The sequence below is a fragment of the Penicillium verrucosum genome (assembly GCF_028828655.1).
Source record: "Penicillium verrucosum strain IBT 35672 chromosome Unknown utg000001l_segment0_segment0, whole genome shotgun sequence".
Lineage (NCBI taxonomy): Eukaryota > Fungi > Ascomycota > Eurotiomycetes > Eurotiales > Aspergillaceae > Penicillium > Penicillium verrucosum.
This window is the reverse complement of record NW_026643210.1, coordinates 10880574-10899885: the sequence shown is the minus strand read 5'-3', so window position 1 is coordinate 10899885 and position 19312 is coordinate 10880574. Positions and strand designations below refer to the sequence as shown.

The following is a 19312-nucleotide window of genomic DNA, read 5'->3' as shown; positions in this document are numbered from 1 at the left end:
GTCGAGAGAGACTACATACAACCAAATCAAAGACAGGTCTTAAACAACTCTAACATAAGGTCTCAAATCAGTCAAATCAGTCAAATCGGAGAAACAGAAACTGTTTTCTATTTTTTTTTTTTCCACCGAAAAGCTCCCCTGGACAATCTTGTAGCCAATCAGAACTCTCCTCATGTGCCGATGTCGTGATAAGAGACGGGAGCGGCGTAATGGACGATCGTGTGGGGCGAGTTAGACGGGGGAGTGAAGATACTGCAACTGTGGAAATATAGGAGATTGTATCATTTATGGTACTATTTCAAACACAAGAACACCGAGACAATGTTGAATGATCTCTGAACGATCCAGATCTGGCTTGGAATACACAATTTCGCTTATCATCGCTTCACAGGCTGCCCTTCTGGAAAGATGGGAACTCTAGAAAAGAAACAGGAATTTAGCAGGGAACTCTCAAAGTTTGAATCAATAGCAGTAGGGAAAAGGAAGGATTGCTTGAATGTTGCCTCAGACTGGCGTTAAGTTTTCCATCAGTAAGGGTTCAGAGAACTGAGATTTTCATCATTGGCATCAAGTAAATCAATGTGGAAGAGTGGGAAAATAAGGTAGTCAAACAAGACAGAATCTTCAAACTCACCGATAGTGATAAGCAGGAAAGTTCAATAGTAATGGGTGAGATAGTCGCTCCGAGTATTTGTTTCTTTTTATCAATGAACTGCAAGCAGCGAAATATCTCATCAGCAAGGATCTCATCAAGAAGAGTGGAGTAAGGGTATAAGAAAGGTAAAGAACAAGCAATAACAAATAGCGGTGGCTCAAATTGAGATTCTTCTCTTCAATGAAGTTCTGTCTGGATACTTTCTCATCATCGCCACCAAGAAAATTGCCCTCAAACGAAAGGTTATAGGAGATACACTCACAATCTAGAAAGTTCCTGTCCGGAGATTAGCGATGGGAGCATCAAGAAGACTCATCGTAGGGGTATAAGAAAGGTCCAATGGTGGCTCAGAAACCTATTCTTGTCTTCAATGAAGTTCAGACCGACAAGGCTTTCTCATCATCGCCACCAATTAAGTTGTAAACGAAAGGTTGGGAGATATACTCACAATCTAAGAAATTCCTGCCCATAAATTAGCGACGAAAGCATCAAGAAGAGTGAACGTGGGGGTATAGGAAAAGAAAATAACAAGCAACGACACAATTCTCCAATGATGGCTCAGAATTCCGATACTTGTCTTCAATGGAGTTCAGTCCCAAGACCATTTCTCATCATCGCCACAAAGAAAGTTGCCCTCGAACGAAAGGTTGGGAGATATACTCACAATCTAGAAAATTCCTGTCCGGAGCTTAGCGATGGGAGCATCAAGAAGAGTCATCGTAGGGGTATAGGAAAGGTCCGACAGTGGCTCAGAATCCGATTCTTGTCTCCAATGAAGTTCAGAAAAAGACGTTTCTCATCATCGCCACCAAGTAAGTTGTAAACGAAAGGTTGGGAGACATACTCACAATCTAGGTCACAATCTAGGTCACAATCTAAGAAATCCCTGTCTGGAAATTAGCGATGGGAGCATTAAGAAGAGTCATCGTAGGGGTATAGGAAAGGTCCGACAGTGGCTCAGAATCCGATTCTTGTCTCCAATGAAGTTCAGACAAAGACGTTTCTCATCATCGCCACCAAGTAAGTTGTAAACGAAAGGTTGGGAGACATACTCACAATCTAGGTCACAATCTAGGTCACAATCTAAGAAATCCCTGTCTGGAAATTAGCGATGGGAGCATCAAGAAGAGTCATCGTAGGGGTATAGGAAAGGTCCGACAGTGGCTCAGAATCCGATTCTTGTCTCCAATGAAGTTCAGACAAAGACGTTTCTCATCATCGCCACCAAGTAAGTTGTAAACGAAAGGTTGGGAGACATACTCACAATCTAGGTCACAATCTAGGTCACAATCTAAGAAATCCCTGTCTGGAAATTAGCGATGGGAGCATCAAGAAGAGTCATCGTAGGGGTATAGGAAAGGTCCGACAGTGGCTCAGAATCCGATTCTTGTCTCCAATGAAGTTCAGAACGACGATTTTCTCATCATCGCCACCAAGTAAGTTGTAAACGAAAGGTTGGGAGATATACTCACAATCTAAGAAATTCCTGCCCGCAAATTAGCGACGAAAGCGTCAAGAAGAGTGATCGTGGGGGTATAGGAAAGGAAAATAGCAACAAATGACACAATTCTCCAATGATGGCTCAGAATTCCGATACTTGTCTTCAATGAAGTTCAGACCGACGATTTTCTCATCATCGCCGCCAGGCAAGATGCCTTTGGGTGTGTCAGGTACGCGGGAAGGGTTGGCCACATACAACAGTGAACTGCAAGTCCAATAGATAGAAGCTCTCGAAAGGCGCTCCGGATACGTGCAGTATGCGTGTGGTCATCAAACATGTTCAGCATGCTTCCTCTCAATCATTGGCACCGCGCAAATTGTCGTTGCGGTCCCATATGCCGGTAATGTTTGCCTGAGAAAATAGTCAGCCAAGGGAACAGTAATAACAAGCAAGTGATATTGGAAAAGGGAAAGCGCTTGGAATGTGCCTCAGAGTACAGTTTTATCGTCAAATATTTTCAGCTCGACCACTTTTTCCATCATTGGCACCGCGCAAATGCCCATGGAGACTGACACGTACCGGCAAGGCTCGTAGCATAAAAGCAAGTCAACTATAAGAGGATAGTCAGCCAATTGAACAGTAAGCAGAGTAATAACAATGGCAAGTGATATTAGAAAAGGGAAAGCGCTTGAAATGTGCCTCAGACAAGTGTAGCTTAGTCGTCAAATATTTTCAGATAGCTCTCTTTTTCCATCATTGGCACTGCGCAAAGGCTCGTTGGGATACTCGTTGGGATGCTCGCTGGGATGCTCGCTGGCAACTTACATATGCCGACAAGGTTCGTTGCATAAAAGCCAGTCAGTTGAACTATAAGGAGATAGTCAGCCAATTGAACAGTAAGCAGAGTAATAACAACAGCAGGTGATATTGGAAAAGGGAAAGCGCTCGGAATGTGCCTCAGAGTACAGTTTTATCGTCAAATATTTTCAGCTCGACCACTTTTTCCATCATTGGCACCGCCGCGCAAATACTCATGGAGACTCACACGTACCGGCAAGGGTCGTAGCATAAAAGCAAGTCAACTATAAGAGGATAGTCAGCCAATTGAACAGTAAACATAGTAATAACAATGGCAAGTGATATTAGGAAAGGGAAAGCGCTTAAAATGTGCCTCAGACAAGTGTAGCTTAGTCGTCAAATATTTTCAGATAGCTCTCTTTTTCCATCATTGGCACTGCGCAAAGGCTCGTTTGGATACTCGTTGGGATGCTTGCTGGGAACTTACATATGCCGATAAGGTTCGCAACATAAATGCAAGTCAACTGTAACGAAATAGTCAGCCAATTGAACAAGCAGTAAGCAGGACAGTAACGAGAGCAAGTGATATGGACAAGGGTAAAGCGCTCGAATTGTGCCTCAGAGTGTAGTTATCTTTGTCATCAGATATGTTCAGCAGCTCTCTTTATTCATCTTTGGCACTGCGCAAAGGCTCGTTTGGATACTCGTTGGGATGCTTGCTGGGAACTTACATATGCTGATAAGGTTCGCAACATAAATGCAAGTCAACTGTAACGAAATAGTTAGCCAATGGAACAAGCAGTAAGAAGGGCGATAGCGAGTGACATAGATAAAGGTAAAGCGCTCGGATTGTGCCTCAGAGCAAAGATATCTTTGTCATCAGATGTGTTCAGTAGCACGTGTGATTCATCATTGGCACCGCGCAAATGCTCATTGGGGACTCACACGTACCGTTAGGGTTCGCAACATAAAGGCAAGTCAACTGTAAGAAGATAGTCAGCCAAGGAACAGTATGCAGGGCAATAACAATAACAAGTGACATAAGGTAAAGAAGATGTGCCTCAGAGTGTAGTTATCTTTGTCGTCAGATATGTTCAGTAGCTCTCTTTATTCATCATTGACACCACGCAAATTCTCATAGGGACTCACACGTACCGGCAAGGTTCGCAACATAAAAACAAGTCAACTGTAATTTTCAGTTGGCTCACCTTTTCCATCATTGGCATCAAGCAAATCACGGACAGGGGAAATGTGACAACGTCAAAAGACTAAACTGTGAAAATTGGTGAAGGTAGTCAGTATCAAGGACGAACACATGGTCAGATATTTCATAAAGGTAGGAATTTTGGATAGTGCATCAGTATCACTTTGTGCTCATCAAGGATATTCAGTAGAGCTCTTTTTCGTTCATCATGGCAACAAGCAAATCATCAATGGGCAATAAAAGTATTGGCAAGGATCCACGTACTGAATATGGGAGACTCAAATATGAAAGAATCATGCAGTGGTCTTGAGCATGTGCTCAGATATGGGATTTCTTTTCTTCGGGGATCTCTCTTTCTTCGGCCACAAAGCGCTGGTACTCGTATAACCTTTCCATTATTGCCAAATCGGAAGGCCGAGAGGGAAATGGAAGATGGGTGAGCTAGGAAGAAAGCATGGTATTAGTAAATATAACCCAGAAAGATATAGGGGTTCCAAACAGATAGGTTTCAATCAAATATCACCAAAGCAAAGGCATCGAGTGGACATGAAGCTTGCCCTTTTTTTGGTCGCCACAAGGGGCGCATGCTTGACAAGACAAGGTACAGATGTAACACTTTGTACCATTGCCAAGCTGGAGGCTCAATGGCGAATTGGGAGGGAACTCTGGGGAGCTAAACTGAGAAGATGTAATGTTAGCGAACGTAATCCAGCAATTGGAATGAGGGCCCAAGTAAAAAAGTCGCAATCAGATGTAGGCTCAGACAGGGGTTTCTTTTCTTCAGTGGCTCTTTTTAAGACGCTGTCGAAAGCGCAGTTACTACATAGATCCGAGGTGCAGGTATAGATAGCCCTTTCATCATCGCCGAATTGGGAGTAGCAGAACATAGAGATGGACTCACAATCCCATAAGCAGGTATGCCGAGCAGTGAAATGACAGCGGCGGCTCCGTGCAGGAAACGAACGGGTTCAAACAGTGGATCACGAACACCGGAGCAAGAACAGATATTGGCCGTCATAAGCGTCATATTGACAGCCTATAATTGCAGAATGAGACTAGAGAGAGACGAGCTTATTAGCAGGCGAGACTTCGCAAACGAGAACAGAGTATGTCGAGTTGGTGTTCATAGATGCTAATCATGATTTCAAAGCAAGCAATGGGTCTCAAATGGTGGCTCAAATATATTGTTTTGATCAGGCTCAATCAAAATGAAGACGTTTGAACACCATCATTGCAGCATCGAAATAACATGAGACCCATGATGAATACATAGATAGTCATGACAAAGAGGGTAGTGCAGAGGAGGGGGGAGGGACATATACTTTACCTTGGAGATGGTATATGGGGCAGAGCCAAAGCAAGTAATCACGGAGGCACTAGTCAAACGAGGCGTCAGCAAGGGAGAGCTTCCATAGTACCTGAAGTCAAAGGTAATGATGAAAGTGCCATCGTATATCATCATAATCATCATCATCATCATCATCATCATCATCATCATTGAAACAAGAGGAAGTGGTCATGACGCCGATGGAAGCACATACCCACCTTCACAGCAGAGGAACTCAACAATGAATAGGATAGAAAGAGGAAGGGGGAAAGGAAATAACTCACGAAGCAGGAGGTAAAGTAAACAACACGATTGTCAGTGCCAAGAAAAAGAAGAAGAAAAAAAGAACCCTGCGGAATAGTGCGACGAGTCAGCAACGTGCGTCGACGACTAAGCAATGTAAACGAAGCAAGTCGCCTAGGCAGCGAGGTAATCGACCCACAAAGGCCTTTCATCAGTACAAACGATCTCGAGACTCACCAAGATACTCGACCAAACCAAGCCTTCAATGCAGTAAACGAGATAATATAAACGTGCATTGTGGTAAGCGAAAGCGAGGTCAAGTCTAAGCACCGATTCAAGGAACAATTGTAGAAGTGAGGGCTCTTGAGCAACTGAAAATAGGACTTGGAGGAGAAGAGAAAAAAAACAAAACGACAAGATCGTATACAAACTACATATACTTGTACTCAACGTTGATTGGCGGATATAAGGAGGTCCGTGCTCAGTCTCGGACGCTAATTGGTTGAATCTAAATCTGGGGTATGGTGTACCCATGGGGTGTACCCATGGCTTGAATAAATTGAGGCTTATGAGGTGACATGCTTCATCCCGATCGCTACAGGCGGGTTACTACAATGAAATTTCATGAGTCCATAGCTAGGGTGGGGGTATAAATCTGTACGAATTATCACGGGGGCAGTCGACGTAGTGCGAGAGATAAATGTGGTTACATTTTACTTGGGGATTGAGGTTTGCGGTTCAGGTACCGAGGGCTATCTCAAACCACCTTGAGCCACCGCCTCAAGGGGTTTGCGGCAATTGAATAGATATAATTCTGATCTCAACAAAAAAAAGTACCCAGGTAGGCATTCCAATGACAACAGAACGAGTCTAAAAAGTGACGACTAGGAAAAATGACTACCGCCGACTCAGCAAAAGCAGCCATCGACGACTAAGCAAGGAAAATACGGATTCAAGCTAAGGAATTCAATACTCAACCAAGTCGCTAACACTCAGGAGCCGTGGGCAAAACATGACGACAATTCATTCCCTATGGTAACGGCAAGTGGCTTGCTACTGACAGACAAGAAGCATCTGCAAGGATTGAATACCACTATACATCATGATCAACAACCCTCAGCGATCAACATGACTCCCCGGGTCGTCTACAACGCAGGGATAGTTTTTCAATGAAGGTCTCGCCCCATTTTGCACTGCAAAGATCAGCAACTGACAATAATGAGCCAGGAAAGCGTTTCGAACCTTGTGTTGGCATTGACGAAGCCTCGAAGATACTCGTATTTGTCCTTTCGCTCGGCAGGGTCCAGATTCAGCGCATTGAAGATTGCCTCAGACATCTCCGTCTTGTTTGCAGGATGGAACGGGATACTACCATTTCTCATAAAAGAAGCCGCGCCGGCAAATTCCGAGAGGACGAGGACACCATGACGCTCTTCCTGGCAGGCCACATACTCGAAGGCCACGAGATTCATTCCATCCCGGGTCGAGGTGAGAAGACAAACATCGGCTACCGAGTACAATGCGGTCAATTCATTGAATGGAACGGAGCGATGCATATACAGCAGCGGAGTGCCCTCGGGGGTAGCTGGCTAAGTTAGTATACTCCCAATATCTGGGATAAAGACTTACCATGCTTTCCGTTGATCTTTCCGGCTATAGTACACAGTTCTGTCTCGAGATCCTGGTATTCCTTTACGTCCTCGCGGCTTGGGACGGCGACTTGAATGAGAACAACCTTGTTTTGCAGCTCTGGGTGGTCATCGAGAAAAACGTCGAATCCCTTGAGCTTCTGCGTGAGGCCTTTGATGTGGTCCAGTCGGTCGACGCCAACAATTACCTTGACACCTTTGTAGTGTTCTTTGAGGCTTCGAATACGCTCTTGGACATCAGGCTTTTGCAGTGAGTCGGTGAACTTTTCGGGGTCGATGCCGACAATGAACTTGTTTATGCAAACCAGGCGGTTTTTATACTGGATTTGGTTGGGAATTTCGGTGCGTGCATTACTGGGGTGGGTGTTGGTTGATATTTCTTAAGCATGTGGGGAAAGGGAAATTAGGGCTAATGCTCACAGGAGACTGGCACAGGTGTCGATGAAGTTTTGCTTATACTCGTCCGTGTGGAACCCAATCAAATCACTGGACAGCATGCCCTCGATGAGATGCTTTCGCACAGGGAGGTTCCTCCAAAAGTCTCCTGCAGGAAACGGTGTATGGAGTGAAAAGCCAATGGCACAGGATTTGCCTTGCTGTTTGAGTCGGTCGCGAAGAAGCTCAGGCAAAAGCATGAGATGATAATCATGAACCCAAATCAACGATCCACCAGCAGCCGTTTCGGCAATCGCATCTGCGAATAATTCATTTACCCGCCTATATGCTTGCCATGGAGTCTCGTCGAAAACTACACCTGATTGATAATGGAGAATGGGCCAGAGGATACGGTCTGGCGGTCAGCCTGGATCGTGGTGTTAGGGCACAGGAGCTTACTCGAGAACCCGTTATAGTGCTCATGGGCCAGGGAGCTATCCAGGAATATGGGAATGGCATTATGTGCTTCCAAACTCTTTTGCACATCCTCTTGGTCCTTTGGGTCTCTAACCTCGATACCTGGCCAGCCAAACCATTGGAACTTGGTAGATTTGGTTAATCCAGAGAGGGAAGTGACGAGGCCACCACTCGAAAGTGATGACTGATAGGCACCATCAACCTGTTTCACAGACAATGGAAGGCGATTTGAGACGATGATGAGGTTTCGCTTTTCGTCAGTATTTGTGCCCATTTTGTGACCCAAGTTCGATTTTATATATGTTCGACAACAAAGAATGACCAATGAACCATTGACTGAGTTCAGACGAAAGTCCTGGGCTTTGCATGAAAGAAGCAGAATCCAAAGGGGAATTGACAGTTATACATAACCGCGGAAATGGCGAATGGCAAATTGCGTCAGTATGAAAGAAAATACATTCCTCTCTCCTTTCTATTGCCATGTGCCTATAGGTACTCGCTTAATGGCATTTTACCTCCAATATTCTATACGTGGTTAATTAGTTGGGTAATACGTAAAATAGTTAGCTGGCAACTTCTTCGGATTCCATACAGTCATTTAGCCCTACATGTATTTTCTACAGAAAGGGCCAACAAAAGCCAGAACATTTATTTATTTATATATATATATATTTGACGTTGAATTGGTTTTATTGTTCTATCCACATATTATTATTTTTTGTCTATATACCCCGGGGCTACTTCTTTGCTACATTTCGTCATGGGCATGTCAGAGCTAAACACTCGGTGCCTCAACTTTTCCCATCGATTTGCCTCTTTTGATTTGTAGCCATTTTACAGCAATAAAACAGCTCAATCCGGCTGCGTATGCGCATCCAGCAAATGCAATCAGTCCCCAGTACTGTCCCTTACAGACATGAATGATTTCTCCAGCAATCGGGACACCAGTCAATGCTCTAAGGATATGTCAGCGATATGTTCAGATGAAATGACTCAATAGAAAAGGAGAAGAACCTACCCAAAAGCAACAATAGTATACACAGTGGTGTAATACCTCCCATAATTCTCGACGGGACACAGCTCTCCCACACAGACTGGCACAAGGCTGATATTGCTCCCACTGGCGAATCCAAATACAATAGAGAATATCACCGTAGCAGCAAGATTTCCGTCAGCGGGCATCCAAATACCAAGGACAGAAATCAAACAAAGAATGTTTGTCAGGATCAATGTGTTGAACCGACCAATGCGATCAGCAATGATGCCCGGCAACCAACGACCGGGGAAAGAACCGGCGTTCAAAAAGACGACCATCAAATACGATAGATCTGGAGAGATCCCACTCGCGATTGAATACGAGGCAATGTACTCGAGTGGAATAAAGAAGCCCCATTCAATGAAGAATACCCCCATTGTCGTCAGAGCGAGGACGGGGTCTTTCAGAATGGTAAGATCGGGAAGAAATACCTTAAGCGACGGATGTGACGGGACTTTGGGAGGGAAGTTCGCTCGGACTAGAAGGCAGCCTGGGATCAAAAGGATCAATGTGATCAGGCCGACGACCCGGCTAGCCCAGGCGAATCCAATCTGTGGCGCAAGGTACAGCAATACCAAAGGGAAGATCACGCCGCCGATACTACCCCCGGCCAATGCGAGACCTGTTGCTGCGCCTCGGCGTTTGATGAAGAAATGTCCAATGCTGGCGACGGGCACAATGAATATGAAAGATGTACCCATTCCCCCCAGAATGCCAATCACAATGAGGAAGTGCCAGTACTCCTGACAAAAGCCCATGAGGATGAAGGTCAATACGAGTAGACCTGACCCGATCCACATGAGCAACCGCGGCCCTTTGATATCGAAAATAGGCCCGATCTGGATCCCGCAGAAGAATACAAGGAAGTTGTATATTCCGAAGATCCAGCCAATTTGCCCTTCGCTGATGTCTGAGAGTTGATGTGTTGAGATCCAAGCTTGATAGATGCCGATGCTGTTCATTAGGCCGAGTCCACCCATGATAGCGCTGAAGCTGCCTGCTACAACGAGGTTACCAATGAGCCCACCCTCTGGGCAGGTGGTTGGGTCGAGCGCTGATTCGTGGTGCATTATTTATGCTACACAATAGGTAAGATGTAATAGGTACAAGACAGAAAAGGAAGTTTGTTTGTTGTTGGAACTATGTATATGAAAGCTTCGATTGCGTGGATATAGCTCCTTTTAACTACTTCATATTGGATAAAGTACCCAATGTATATCTGGAAAATTTTCCTGAGCTCGGCCATTATCATGATGCATGTTGTCTTACGTGCATATGAACTAGAAAGAAATTCGCCGAGAGCTGTATGAAGATCGGAATCGGGTCGCTTTCGGGATTGGGCCGATCTGATTGATAGGATCAGCATTCGAATATTCCCCTTAAAATTATCTGAAGTCCACCGGAGTCATACTCCGAGCTGGCTCCGTGGCAAAGAACGACGGCCGGGCAACTCGGCCAACAGAGTGCTCGGCCACCGGCGGAGCTTCGCCGACCCGACAGCGGCGAAATCAAATTCACATGCGCTTCTCACATGCATTTTGATGTATATGTATAATACTTCATTATTGACATCTCATACTCTTAGAACAGCTGGAAAAAGAGTGGAAGAAAAGAAAATACCATAGGAATATGAGATCTATACAGGCCTAGGTAAAAAACCAGTACCTCGTACGCACCAAAAGTAGAGACAGCAGAGAAGCCAATATAGCCCCCAAAGGATTAAATCAACTAGAAACAAATACAAGAAAAGAAAACACCATGACGATGGTATGAAATAAAACACTAGCACCGGACCAATTCAAAACCCCAATCCCGAATATGGTCCCATCCCCGCTGGTTATGCTGCCAACCAATCCGCTGTAAAACAAGTACGCCGACCAGGCCTAGGCCTCAAAAATAAAAAAAAGTGGTTTAGGCAAACCTGCGCTTGGTTGGGCTCGGTGTCCGGAGGTGCTGCTCGCGCTCACGAGAGCGCTCAGTGACAAAGTCCATCGCCCGTGTATTCTCAAGCATCAGGGGCTGATCTTGTTTCTCGTCGTAGGGGACGCCTTGGGTTTGCCGAGGGTCTTGCTGCCCGTAGTACCCGAATGAGGGGTTGTGCTGCAGCTGGGGGTGCATGGATTGGGGTGGGGGGTGGATGTTGCGCATAGTGCTGTTGCTGGAGACGGTGTCGGAATGAGCGGAATGACCAATTGCTAACGACGGTAACGGTGGATATAGTCGCAAGGAAGAACAGCTAGTATATAAAGTCAATAAATATCCAAAATCGAGGGCGCAGGGAAACTCACAATCGCCTTCCAGCTGATGGGGTCAATAAAACTGTTGATGATAATAGCCATCGTATGCGCGGAGACCTTGGCGCGGCCAACCTTCGCCGGGTCACGATTCATGCACCGTTCCCAGTTCTCGCATATTGTTTCCAGGGCTGGCGCGCGATTCGATCGCGCGCAGTCGTTGTCGATGTAGCTTTTGGTGCAGACCGCCATGTCGGCCAAGATAGTATCGGACATTTCTTGCGCAGCCTGCTCGAACTCGCCGCGGATGGCTGACACAAATCCGAAGACGACATAGACGGCCAGAGAGAACAGCGACAGGTTGACCACCAGCTGGGCCCACCATGACAGGATGGCGGGGACATTCGGGTGTGCCTCCAGCATGCTGAAGAACTCAGACCAGGATGACACCCGCGAGCGACCCTCCTGGTCAGGCTTCTGTCCCTTTCCTTGCTTCGTGGCTTTCATCGACTTCTGTTCCCTGCTGCTGGGCCGGTCTAGGTCGCTATCGTCATCGCTGTCGACTCGTATTTGTCGGCCGAGTTCCTTGTCTCTCCGTCGTTTCTTTTGTATCCGGTGTAAGGCTGCGTTGGAGTGGTGGGTCAGCCGAGGGATTTCACCTCGCCCTGGGCTCTGCGGATTCCGGCCATGAAAGTTGAATAGTGACGAGGTTCCCTTCCCTGACTTGTACTGCTGCTCCGGTGTATCCTCATTGTCTGCATATTCCGGTGACGACATATTCTCGGCGCCTGATGAGAAATCTACATCAAATTTCCGTGGTGTCTGGAAAGCAGGTTGGCCAAATTTAGCCTTTGGCGATAGTGGTGCGGGTTGTTGTCGGGGCTGTGAAAAGAGGAAAGGTTGAGAGTTTGGTTCGCGGAGGGAGGGTAGCGCTTGCTTCTGGGGGGGATTCGAATGTGCTGTATGTTCCTGTGCGAATGTCAGAGAGCTTGAGACTACAGTTGCCCTCGTTCAGACTGGGATACGAACGTTTCTTCTCATGCTGCGCTCCAAGCTGGTAGAAGGGCGAGGTCACGTCGCCGGGGGCTCGAGTTTGCCATTCAAAGTCCATTGGACTCTCTCCCGTTCGTTTTTCCATCTTTAGGTCGACCAAAAATACAGATATGTAGCGGGATGATGGTGAGGGTTAGAAAGCGGGAAGTTTTTTGTTTGGGGTAAACATCCAGACTCCCGTAGCAACCTTGGCATTAACACTCTTTATCTCCGAGAGGGAACTATACTTCAGCGTTTTTACTCATATTTTTGATTTGATTGTACTCATTCGATGGTATAGTGTACAAATTGAATAAAGAATCAAATATCGAAGCAAGTAAGATCGTTTGATGCATTGGGCGACCAGCACCCACTATGTGTATTAAAGAGGATGGAAGGCAGACATAAGACAGAAGACATGAGAAGCCATCTACTCATCCATCTGCCACTGGTATTCCAAAGCCTCAAACCGGCTTTTCTTGTTCCGCGACGTAAACCAGTCCTTTTCAAACCCATTACCCCGATCCACTCCATCCCAGCGATGCCCTGGCCGGATCCCATATCGATTAGGCTGGAAGGAACCACGATACAGCGGCCGCCCCGTAACACTGGCTCCCGCATTACGCCGGGCCGTAAGGAACTCCGCGGCGGGATCATTCCACCGATCGCGGGCCCTCATATCTTCATTCATTTCTTCGTCCTCGATCGTCCGTGCAACCGGCATAGCCTTGATATCTTGTAGATCCCGTCGGCGCTCCTCACGCTGCTGCCGCTGCACATCTCCCATCAGCGCCTGTCGCGCCTGTTCTTCTTTCTCGCGCTTTTCTTCTTCTGCACGCCGGGCTTCAGCGCGTTTCATGGCAACGTTGATGATTCGGCCGGATGCGTCTCGGTAGATTGTTTCTTGGCTCTTTTGGTTCATTGCTGAGGGATCGCGGTACTGTGCTTCTTCGGCTTTGCGTCGCTTTTCTTGGGCTTTCACCATCGCTGCGGTTTGGGCGGCGGTTTGGAGGCCCCCTCGTGCTCCGGACTCCATGCGACCCGCGCCATCGTCTTCATTTTCTAGCATAAGCGCATCTTCATCGTCTGGGTCTTGCTGGGCGGCGCGTTCGGCTGCTGCATCGGCTAGAATTGCGTCGGCGGCTTCTTGTTCACTTCCACCTTGGCCAGGCGTGGGTCCTCCGATCGTCTTCCAGCTTGACTTCTTTGCGCGGCGGAACTCTGTAGTTTTGGCGGACGTTTCGAAATAAGGTCTGTCCTCATCGTCTTCGCCGGTATTTCCTAATGAGCGAATGTCTGGTGGATCATCGTCGGCAATGATGAGGCCGGAGCCGGCAGTATCGATGGCTTTGGTCTTCTTGCGCTTCTTCTTTGGCCGCTCGGTGACTGGGTCGGCAGTCAGATAGTTCTTTGCGAGGTAATCTGCGAGTGAGCCAGGCATGATTTTGGTATGTTGTATGTGAGAAATGTGAAATGTAGAGGTCGCAGGTTAAGCTCAGTGATTTAATGATCCGGAGGAATGTTTTTCCGAACTGTATGCCGCCTAGCCTAGCGCTTTGTGTTAAGGGCGTGAATGGTATTTGATTATGGACTCGGCAATGAGGGAGACTTCAAATTTTATTGCTTAAAATTATTCAGAGGTCTGCACAATGCCACGCTCTGAAGAAGCAGAGTGGTGGGCCAATGCAGTCTACGAGGCCATCCAAGAAGTTCCTCGGGGCAAAGTGACTTCCTACGGTCATATCGCACGCCTCCTCGGTGAACGTATGGATGCAATTGCATGGCTGTTGTAGACATACTAACCATTTCCTTTTGGTAATAGCTCAACGTCCCCGCCAGGTTGGGGTCTGCCTCAAGGTACTCCCGTCGCCGGAGTCTGGTTCGCACTTCAACTCCAACACGGTACCGTGGCAGCGAGTGATTAATTCGAAAGGGATGATTTCGCATCGGTGCGTGTGTAAACTACCTATTCCAAACTCTCATATCATCTCAAACTGTTGAAACTAGACGATATGATCCTGACTTGAAAGGAACTTTTCTACGTGTTCATGACTAACCACAATAGCAGTGGACCCGGCAGTGCGGAGCGTCAGGCCGAAGCTCTCGCCCAAGAAGGTGTAGAGGTTACTACAGACAGCATGGGCGAGATGTATGTTGATTTTTCTCGATATGGATGGTTTCCAAGCGAGCTGCCGAGTGAGGGAACGAATGGGCAGCCATAAGAATGCGGAAGCTGAACACTCATCTACCGTCGTAGAGACGTTTACAAACATCATACATTCGTTTCCAATGTCCTTGCATTGCATCAGAGCATTGACAATGATTCAAGAAATCGTACGGAGACTGAATCCATACATAGCAAATTGTCATAACTTGTCTGTCTGGTGGAGGGAATCTAGAAGATGGAAAGGACTTCGCAGATGAGTGTGAAGGGGATGACGCATGAGACTAAAGACCCATCACAAATATAATCAATGGAAAATAGAAAGACGAGTCTATCGGAGAGATATGAGATGGAAAAACACCAGACACAAAAAGGTAGACAGACGTGCAACGGGGAAAGGCGAGGCATAAGCATACGAGCATCTCGAAAAACACCCCATCCAACCAACTACCAGCATAAGACGAAAGAAAGCTTCGAAGAAAGAAGAAATAAAGACATGAACCAACCAGCATCAATCCGTAAATGGAAAGAGAAAAAATATCGTTAACTCACATCACCGCCATAAGGGCATGTCCGCAATGAATACCCAGGGGATAGCCCCATCTAGGCTAAGGAAAGAGAACAAAGAGGGAGGGGGTCACTAGGGTCACCTTCAGCGCTTTTTGACCTCGGTAGCCCAGCCTTCAATACCCTCCCCCCGGGTTCCAGGGGTAATTCCCAGATCGATCCCATCCATACCAGGTGTTTCCTTTATCCATTCGTGCGCTGCCATGCCACCAGCGTTCGCCCTTTTCTCGGGTGACAGATCAAGCATGGGCAGTAGGAGTTCGCTGATACGCATGCTCTCCTCCATGGAGTAGTGGTACTTTTCTCGGAGGACGTCGGGCAGGGCCCAGTGACGGAGTCGGTGGATATTGCGCAGTTCACCCTTGCGATTGAAGATTTCCTGGGACCATTTGCCGGTCATGCAGAGTGACTTGGGGAAGGGACCAAGTAGTTCGATGATTTGGGCAATGTGGTCATCGTCCTTGCCATATTTAGTCCCTGATTGGGGATCGAAGAGGTAGTCTCCGGTGATAAGTTCAAAAACCTAAATAGTTAGTATTGTTCCGCTTCTGCTGTGATTGATGATCAGAGTCACTCACCATGCATGCCATACTCCATACATCAGTACTGGCACCCCACTTAGAGCCCAGTATGACTTCGGGCGAGCGGTATTGACGAGTTTGAATGTCGTTGGTGAAATGGTGACCGACCCAACAAGCATTGCCTAAGTCTGCAATCTTGACCGAAATAATATTGACGTCAAGTTCTTCTTCTGGTGATTTGCTCGAAGAGCCTTTATCGAGAGAAATTCCAGACACCTCTCGCTCCAAAAGATCACTATATTTATATCGTTAAATCAAGTTCTCATCAATCAGAGGAATGCAGACGAAATGTAATAACGTACGCAGTTTTCTCCCGCTGATTTTGCTTCTCATCTTCTTCCTTCACTCCAAGTAGTTCTCTCATAGAGGGCATATCTGGAGTAGATGCTAGGTCAGTTTCAGTTCGCGCGCGGTCGTGCCATAGGTGCATCAAATGGGACTGACCTCCAGGTTCATTGACCATCTGGCTGAGGCTGCTGTGTGAGTTGGAAGAGCTATGTTTGAAGTCGAAGCTATTGAAGCTGGTGTTGAGCGGACTAGGGAGCGGCTGGCTCCCTGTGATCAGTGTGCGTCGCCGTCTCCGTCCATTTCGGTTATCCTCTTTCTCCTTGGCCTCTTTATTGGCTTCTTCCTTGACATGCGCCTTGACAATCTGCTCCACATCTCCAATCTCGATCAGCACATTCTCCGGCTTCAGATCTGTGTGAATGATCCCACACTCGCGGTGGAGATAATCCAAGCCCAGTAGTACTTGCTTCGCAATCTGCTTGACTAGCGGCATGGGAATACCGCGGTGGTTCCAACGCTTGATCAAACCCAACAGATTCTCGCCCAGGACCTCAAAAACCATACAAACATGGATACCATTCGGCCCCTTGTGCTCAAACGAGTCCAGCAGACTAACCACATGTTTCCGACCAGGGTGAGAGGGTTTCGCTTGGACTATTTTGTTGAGGAGCTTGATTTCGTCGATCGCGGTTTCGGTGTAGTGTGCGGCGGATCGAACCACCTTCAGCGCGACGTGCTTGTTGGTGGTTGTGTCCCGCGACAGCCAGACCGTAGAGAAATGACCCCATCCAAGCTTGCGAACGACAATATAACGACCATTGTTGTATGCTTCGCCCACCGCGACGGGGTGGTATCCACCTTTGCAGTAGTCTTCGGAGTCCTCCTCTTCTGCAGTAGCCTCGAGTTCTTCGCCAGACGATGAGGATGATGAGCGCGATGCGGGTGTTTGGGGGTTTGACGGAGCAGCGCCGGTTCTATTCCATTCGAAATTAGTAACCATATTCATCAAAAACGATTCTAGACATACGATTCTGTAGCGCCGGGCGCAGGGTTCCCTTCATTGGTGACGATGGGCTTCAAGTCGGTACCCTTTCTCCTTTTCTTTCCGCCGCTGCCATTGGCAGTTGAAGCAGCAACGTTCGCCATCTGTTTGCCCTTGTTGAGCATGGCCTTGGTAAGATCGACTCCCTCCATGGTGTGGAGATTTGGGAGGTCAAGCTGAGAGGCGGGGCACACTGGCTTTTGGTTGGCTCAAGTGGAACTTAAGAGGCGGTGGATGTTGGAGGGGGGACCTCTACCACCACAATAAAGACACGAGTAATCGGGGGGGGAATACAACACTGCCCAAGTGAAGTGAAGAATTCAAGTAAACTGAGAAAAGAGTTGAAGGGGGAAAACCTGAAGATGTCAAAGATTGGGAAAAATAGCGGGTAAAGGCACAGCCCAAAAAGAAGATGGGCCAGAGCGACGATCCGATCGCAAAGTTCAAGTTTTATGAAATCGAGAAAGATAGATCACTTCGGAGAAAAGGGAAATAGTTTGAGATGGGATGGTTTTCCGCAAGCAGCCACAGCGTCGTGGTGGCAAATATCGACGCATTGAGTATATAGACAATAAATAGCCTATAAGAACTGAGTATACTAGATATACTAGATATACTAGATATATCTGCCCAGGTGGAATATAACTGGAATAATAAATAATAGATGTAAGAGTAAAAGAAAAGAAAAAGTCTCAGATGAAGCTGGTACACTGGTTAACTAGAAGAAACACAGCAAGTAAGAAGTACATGTCAGGTGAGATGAAACATTCTAACTACGATGTTGACTCTGTTGACTTTGTTGACTATGTCTTTCATGCTATATTTATCTACCTTAACTATCTTCGATCAACTATTCTCTCAAATTCCAATCAAATCCCAAAAAGAAACAAAAGAAGATCGACTGTAGTCCTGATGTCACGATCCCCGCTTGGGGTAACTGGGTACCTGACTTTATTTCGGTGGATTCACCTCTTGACCTCTTAAGACTCCAGCCTCTGGCTTCTCTGCCACCATGACAAGCCCCTTCAACCGTCGCCCTATTCCCGATTACTTCCTAGCCTCTCCACTGGTGGCCCTACTCTATCCAGTGCACCAGATCTTACTCCGTCTGCGTGGACCTCCTCGACTCCCTCCACCAGGCACTCAACCAATCCGAGTGGTCTGCATCTCCGATACTCATACCCTCGAATGGCCAGATGTACCTGATGGAGACCTCCTCATTCACGCTGGCGACCTCTGCAATGACGGCTCCGCGCGCGATATTCAAGCCGCTGTTGACTGGCTCCGAAGTCTTCCCCACCCATACAAAGTCGCCATCGGAGGCAACCATGACAGCTACTTCGACGTGCGGTCGCGCCTGGATGAGGACCGCAAAGACCCAGCTTCTACGGGGGATTCCTTCGCAACGGTCTCCTCCTCCACCGCATCCATACACTCGCTCCACGAGCTGAACGGCACCTTCCGCATCAACTGGGGTGACGTCCACTACCTCCAACATTCAGCGGTGACCCTTTCGTTCCCCGACACCTCCACGCCCTCATCCACAACCCCCTCACCAGCTCCCGCTCGCGCTCCCTCACAATCTACGGTGCACCCCAAGTCCCAGCCATCGTCCCCTTCGGCCCCGAGCACGCCTTCACATACCCTCCACACCACGACGCCTGGTCCGGCACCGTCCCCCAAGAAACAGACATCCTCGTCACTCACACTCCACCCCAAGCCCATCTCGATCTGTCCCCCGTATATTCCACAGGCTGTCCCAACCTACTAGCAGAATCATGGCGCGTCCGTCCCGCCCTCCACGTCTTCGGCCACGTCCATGAATCCGCAGGCCAGGAACCCATCTTCTGGGATGAGGCTCAGCGCGCCTGGGAAAGATTATGTTCCACGCGCCGCCCGCGTGCGCGTTTCAGCCGCCTTTCTTCGCTAGCCGGATTCCTGCGCGATCTGTTCGATCTGTCTGCCTGGGTGGACGCCGCGCGGGTCGTGGGATATGGCATCCTAGGCGTGGTTTGGGCTCATATCTGGGGTGGGGAGAACCTTAATGGCGGGTGGATGGTCAATGCTGCTTGCATGTATCGTGATAGTGGCCGTCTGGGTAACGCACCGAGAGTTTTTGAACTTTGATCTTCCACCAATACGCATAGCGTTCGCTTTTTGCTTCCTGTTCATAATACGACGCATGTTTCGTCGGTTTCC

General features: G+C 47.7%; 7 protein-coding genes across 7 annotated transcripts; 2 read left to right on the top strand and 5 right to left on the bottom strand.

Annotated features, from left to right (window-relative positions):
* Nucleotides 1-6870: 6870 nt before the first annotated feature.
* N7516_003985 (trehalose-6-phosphate synthase) lies at nucleotides 6871-8443 on the bottom strand (the record flags this gene model as incomplete). The annotated part of the gene is made up of 4 exons (XM_057216705.1): nucleotides 6871-7253; nucleotides 7298-7671; nucleotides 7738-8107; nucleotides 8152-8443. The coding sequence occupies 4 exons, from the start codon at nucleotides 8441-8443 to the stop codon at nucleotides 6871-6873; spliced, it is 1419 nt and encodes a 472-aa protein (XP_057078588.1).
* A 501-nt stretch (nucleotides 8444-8944) lies between these two features.
* N7516_003984 (uncharacterized protein) lies at nucleotides 8945-10275 on the bottom strand (the record flags this gene model as incomplete). Its single annotated transcript, XM_057216704.1, has 2 exons — nucleotides 8945-9125; nucleotides 9188-10275. 2 exons carry the CDS (start codon nucleotides 10273-10275, stop codon nucleotides 8945-8947), a joined length of 1269 nt encoding a protein of 422 aa, XP_057078587.1.
* An 841-nt stretch (nucleotides 10276-11116) lies between these two features.
* Nucleotides 11117-12577, bottom strand: N7516_003983 (putative nuclear envelope protein Brr6; the record flags this gene model as incomplete). The annotated part of the gene is made up of 4 exons (XM_057216703.1): nucleotides 11117-11357; nucleotides 11395-11441; nucleotides 11494-12398; nucleotides 12469-12577. 4 exons carry the CDS (start codon nucleotides 12575-12577, stop codon nucleotides 11117-11119), a joined length of 1302 nt encoding a protein of 433 aa, XP_057078586.1.
* Nucleotides 12578-12901: 324 nt separating this feature from the next.
* Nucleotides 12902-13912, bottom strand: cwc26 (putative cell cycle control protein (Cwf26); the record flags this gene model as incomplete). The annotated part of the gene is made up of 1 exon (XM_057216702.1): nucleotides 12902-13912. One exon carries the CDS (start codon nucleotides 13910-13912, stop codon nucleotides 12902-12904), a length of 1011 nt encoding a protein of 336 aa, XP_057078585.1.
* A 208-nt stretch (nucleotides 13913-14120) lies between these two features.
* On the top strand, nucleotides 14121-14693 carry N7516_003981 (MGMT family protein; the record flags this gene model as incomplete). Its single annotated transcript, XM_057216701.1, has 3 exons — nucleotides 14121-14235; nucleotides 14294-14420; nucleotides 14540-14693. 3 exons carry the CDS (start codon nucleotides 14121-14123, stop codon nucleotides 14691-14693), a joined length of 396 nt encoding a protein of 131 aa, XP_057078584.1.
* A 594-nt stretch (nucleotides 14694-15287) lies between these two features.
* On the bottom strand, nucleotides 15288-17265 carry N7516_003980 (serine/threonine-protein kinase; the record flags this gene model as incomplete). Its single annotated transcript, XM_057216700.1, has 5 exons — nucleotides 15288-15725; nucleotides 15781-16018; nucleotides 16086-16158; nucleotides 16228-17045; nucleotides 17099-17265. The coding sequence occupies 5 exons, from the start codon at nucleotides 17263-17265 to the stop codon at nucleotides 15288-15290; spliced, it is 1734 nt and encodes a 577-aa protein (XP_057078583.1).
* An 860-nt stretch (nucleotides 17266-18125) lies between these two features.
* N7516_003979 (metallophosphatase domain-containing protein) lies at nucleotides 18126-19240 on the top strand (the record flags this gene model as incomplete). The annotated part of the gene is made up of 2 exons (XM_057216699.1): nucleotides 18126-18628; nucleotides 18673-19240. 2 exons carry the CDS (start codon nucleotides 18126-18128, stop codon nucleotides 19238-19240), a joined length of 1071 nt encoding a protein of 356 aa, XP_057078582.1.
* Nucleotides 19241-19312: the final 72 nt, after the last annotated feature.